Here is a 4,697-nt window from a genome sequence, read left to right on the forward strand (position 1 = left end):
CCGGGCGCTCACCGACGCACCACTTGTCAGGCCATGCTGTGGCGGCGTCCCATATAAAGTAGAGGAAGATGGGCACAGATGTTAGCCCAGAGCCAATCTTCCTCGGCAAAAAGAGGAGGATTGGCATTGGATGTTAGCTCAGGGCTGATGTTCCTCACCAAAAAAAAAAGTGGCCTTCAGAAATAGCGGAATTTACAGAAGTGGGGGAACAAAATGACCAAAGCTATAATTGCTTCAAAAAAAACAGTGCAAACAAGAAACTGACCTATGAATTGTAAAATCATAGGGAAAAGAAATGATTCAAATCAATGTAACTTCAGGAAAGTGAAAAATGGAAACAATTTAACTATCATAGAAAACGTTATCAAAGACTTTAATTGGCTTTATGTTCTTGATAAAAATTCATTGGTTTTAGTGTAGATTTTTTCATTCATAAACATAAAGACAAACCATGCAGTTAACATGTGTCCCACGCCCTTAAACCCTGTGCTTATTTACTTAAACGGCCTCAGTTCTTGGGCAGTGGCTGATGTTACATCTGGAGACAGCCCCCCTCGCCTGCGAGCTGGAGAGCCCTGGCCATCTTGGTAACCACAAAGCAGGTCAGAGGCAAGCGAGAGGTCGTGGTTACATACTCCACCCTGCCCCCACCTCCTGGTGAGGTGTGTCAGGCCTGGCCCTGCCGTTGGAGCCACCAGCATCCTCAGATGAGAATCTAGAGAGGGTAGCAGGTTCCATTGACCGGATGCTTGCTTGAGGCAAATGTCACATGGTATGAGCTACATTCCAGGCCCCGGTGGAAGGCAGGAGGGGGCAGCTTAGATGAATGTAGCCTATGGGCAGCAGCCACATCTGCTTGTTGGCCCCAGGGCTCAGCCGCCCTCCTGCCTTCACCCTGTCCTCTCCCACCCCCAGCACATCCTGTACTGCATTGTGGATAGTGAGTGCAAATCGAGGGATGTGCTCCAGAGTTACTTTGACCTCCTGGGGGAGCTGATGAAGTTCAACGTTGATGCATTCAAGAGATTCAATAAATACATCAACACTGATGCAAAGGTAAGACTAAGGCAGGGCTCCATAGGGTTTGCTGCACTGTCCAGAAGTTATCCTGGAGCCCTGGACCTTGCCAGTCTTCAGGTGCTGGTTTTAAATTGGAGAATTACTGGGGATTCAGTGGGCAGTCTTCAGCAAACATTCATTAGCTGTGTAGTGGGTGCCATGAAGAGCCCCAGAAGGGCAGGACTGGGCCTGGTGTGTTAGGTTCACCGGGTGTGTGTGTGACAGAAACACAGCTCAGACTAGTTGAAGTAAAAATGAGAGGAGTCTGGCACCCTTCGGTGCAAAAAAACACTGAGCATGGTGTTGGAAGATCTGGGTTGAGGTCTTGCTAGGGCTGCGTATTAGTGGGTGGTAAGGGCAGGTCATCCAGCTTGTCTGAGCCTTGGTCTTCCTGTTGGAAACAGCTCGGTCGGGGTAGATCAGTGCACTTGCAGGGACTGGCCACTCTGGGCCATGGCCGTCTCCAGCCAGGAGCCTACCACCTCCCGTCTGAGCTTGGTCTCTGCTGCAGTTCCAGGTGTTCCTGAAGCAGATCAACAGCTCACTCGTGGACTCCAACATGCTGGTGCGCTGTGTCACTCTGTCACTGGACCGATTTGAAAACCAGGTGGACATGAAAGGTAAGAAAAAGCCATAATGCCAAGGCGAATCCATCCATTGTTGCCACACTGGTGTCAAACACCCAGCCTTTAGCAAAGAGACAAAAATGGCTGGAAGTAGCTGCCCCAAATGCCCACGTGGCTGGGGTCAAGGTGGTGGCTCTCCAGGGGATTTTCTTTGCTGCTTTTACTTTTCTCTGTCATCCGTGCTTCCTTTAATGAGCAGGTACATTTTAATAAAGGTAAAAAACCATTGTTGCCAGCAAAATACAAAAAACAAACACCCTTCTTCTACTGGCCTGGAGTTGCCTGGATGAGAGGAACCCGGGTGGTGAAGCCTGGGGGAGAGGTGGTCCCTGGGCGGGACTGAAGGAAAAGGTGGTGAACTGGTGGGAGCTCGGAGAAGGCAGGCTGAGCCGGGGTGGCAGAATGGCTGGAGATTTGTTCCTACTGCAGTCAACCTTTTCTGTAGTTGTTTTGACAGTGGGAGCTCCCAGCTTCTGAGTCAGAACCCAAGGGAGACTTGACTAGAAGCCTGGTGGCAGGCCTCTGGGCCAGAGCCACCAACCAGCTTCCGATCCTGCTGTTCACACCTCTGCCTCTCTTTTCCTCTCTGTCCCCAGTTGCTGAGGTCCTATCCGAGTGCCGCCTGCTTGCCTACATATCCCAGGTGCCCACGCAGATGTCCTTCCTCTTCCGCCTCATTAACATCATCCACGTGCAGACGCTGACCCAGGTGAGAGCCCTGCGGACATACAACAGGGAAGGGAGACTAGAAACAGGTTCCCTCATCCCAGAGCCCAACAGAGTTGATCCTCTCCCTCTCCGGAGACCCATCTCTTGGTTCCTAGGAAACCCTCTCAACTATTTTGAGGATTTTTTCTGATAAGGGATCAGTGCCCCATTTTACAGATGCAGCCTGAGGAGGGAGCAAGTCTCTGAGGTCACAGACAGGTCAGGACAGAGTTGGGATTGACACTGAGTTCTGATTCCCAGTCCAGTGCTCTCCATGCCCCTCCTGCTGGGCAGGCTTTGGAGTTGGACCTGATGTTGACTCCCACCCCCTTAAGTAAATAACTGCAGTTGTCCCTTCTCCAAGCTTCACAGCCCTCTTTTCTAAAATGGGGGTAATACCATAGCTCTCAGAGGTGGTTCTTTTATTCCTTCATCTAGCAAATGTTTATTGAGGCGAGGCCCTGGGCTGGGCATGCACCCAGTGAACAAAACAGACTGAGCCTCTTCCCTCCTGACGCCCCCAGTCTAGTGCTGAATGAAAGTTAGAAAGTGAGAGAACCCCGTCTAACACTTGCACCCAGCCCTGCCCCGGTTCCTGAAGCTCCTGGGAAGAGCTGGTTCTGGAGAAGAAGTAGACTCTAGACGGGGGGTGGTGGGTGGGAGAGGGACCAGGAAGGTACTCAGGGCAGGATGCTGGCAGTGCTGGTGTCATTCCTGTCCCCAGTCCTCTCAGGTGTATGCAGGGACAGCTCCAGGCATGGCCCATGGACCCTGCCAGGGCTCTGCAGGGTCTGGGCCTGGGACACCCTCCTCCCTGCTTAGTGACACCTCAGGTCCACCAGGGGCCGCTGGAGCTACCAGCACACACTTAACCCTGATGGCCTGGGGCCTTGCAGGAGAACGTCAGCTGCCTCAACACCAGCCTGGTGATCCTGATGCTGGCCCGACGGAAAGAGCGGCTGCCCCTCTACCTGCGGCTGCTGCAGCGGATGGAACACAGCAAGAAGTATCCTGGCTTCCTGCTCAACAACTTCCACAACCTGCTGCGCTTCTGGCAGCAGCATTACCTGCACAAGGACAAGGATAGCACCTGCCTGGAGAACGTGAGTGCCCCACCCTTGAGTGGGTGGTGGGTGGGCCGCAGGCACGCAGACCCAGGGCCCCTCAGAGGGGCGTCCAGGGTGCGTGGTCCCTGCCTGGGCCATGCGGCAGGCGGCTGTTTGTCCCCTTACCAAGGCCCTCCCCACGGGGTGCCGGGCTCGATCTGGGTCCTCCAGGCACCCCCCAGCCCCTCCCTCTTTGCCCAGAGCTCCTGCATCAGCTTCTCATACTGGAAAGAGACCGTGTCCATCCTGTTGAACCCGGACCGCCAGTCACCCTCTGCCCTTGTCAGCTACATCGAGGAGCCCTACATGGACATAGACAGGGACTTCACCGAGGAGTGACCTTGGGTCAGGCCCAGGAGGCTGCTGGGCCAGGGCTAGTGCGGGTGAGCGTGGGTATGCGTGCCACACGCCCTGACCTGTCCCCACCCTTCCCCTGCCTCCCTGCTGCTCTTTGCCTGCCCCAGGTGTTCAGGTACAGGCTTGGAGGGAGGGAGCGTCTAGAAACCCTGGGTCTGGAGGCCCCAGGTCATTGGGGAACCTCAGCTCCCTCAAGATCCCTATGTTGAGGACAGGGGCACTACGCCCACCCCTCCTTCAGAACCCTGGGGCTCTGGCCCATCCAGAGGTAAGGGGACTTTTAAAAATAGCTGTCTGAGCTCCTGCCCAGTTTCTTGGCTGTCAGTCCTGGGGCGGGGAGGGAGATACAGGCACCCTCCCCCAATCTGTGAGCCAAGCTTGCCCTGGCCTTTGGACCCAGGCAAAGGCTTCTGAGCCCCTGGGCAGGGGTGGGGGATACCGGAGAATGCTACCTTCCCCCAAGCCTGCCCATCTGCCCCTCCTGTCCTCCCTCCCTTGTTTTCCTTTAGTTCCTCTGGTTCTGTTTGCTCACTGACCGCTGTGTTCTTCCCAGGGGGTTCCCCCAGAAGTGGGGGGCCTTTTCCATCCATCCCTTGGGGCACAGCTACCCTGTGCCCCACCCCTGCCCCAGGGCAGCATCTCCTGCCTGAGCCCACACACACAGGAGCCTGGCTGAGAGCAACCCTTGGCCCCTCCTTGTGTTGCCAATTTATTAACAAATAAACCAATTAAATGGAGACTATTAAAGAACTTTATTTTAAGTGACTGATGTGGACCTGACTTTTGTCCATTGGGGACTTTGCTGCCCTCCCCAACCCCAAAGAATGAGGCGGAAACCGGC

The 4,697-nt window shown here is 54.6% G+C and overlaps 1 protein-coding gene across 3 annotated transcripts in view; it reads left to right on the top strand.

Annotated features, from left to right (window-relative positions):
* TRPC4AP (transient receptor potential cation channel subfamily C member 4 associated protein) overlaps window positions 1–4,621 on the top strand; it is a 78,544-nt gene extending 73,923 nt beyond the window's left edge. For 2 of the 3 annotated variants that reach the window (XM_004430489.2, XM_004430491.2), the window contains exons 15-19: window positions 916–1,056; window positions 1,571–1,679; window positions 2,282–2,394; window positions 3,290–3,496; window positions 3,701–4,621. In XM_004430489.2, the coding sequence (XP_004430546.1) occupies window positions 916–1,056; window positions 1,571–1,679; window positions 2,282–2,394; window positions 3,290–3,496; window positions 3,701–3,838 (708 nt within the window). In that variant the 3' untranslated portion in view covers window positions 3,839–4,621. Of the gene's footprint in view, window positions 1–915; window positions 1,057–1,570; window positions 1,680–2,281; window positions 2,395–3,289; window positions 3,497–3,670 lie in introns of all 3 variants that reach the window. The other variant, XM_014787515.2, reaches the window with a different exon arrangement.
* Window positions 4,622–4,697: the final 76 nt, after the last annotated feature.

This window comes from Ceratotherium simum, chromosome 21, assembly GCF_057802395.1.
Source record: "Ceratotherium simum simum isolate JZ-2026a chromosome 21, ASM5780239v1, whole genome shotgun sequence".
Taxonomy (NCBI): Eukaryota; Metazoa; Chordata; class Mammalia; order Perissodactyla; family Rhinocerotidae; genus Ceratotherium; species Ceratotherium simum.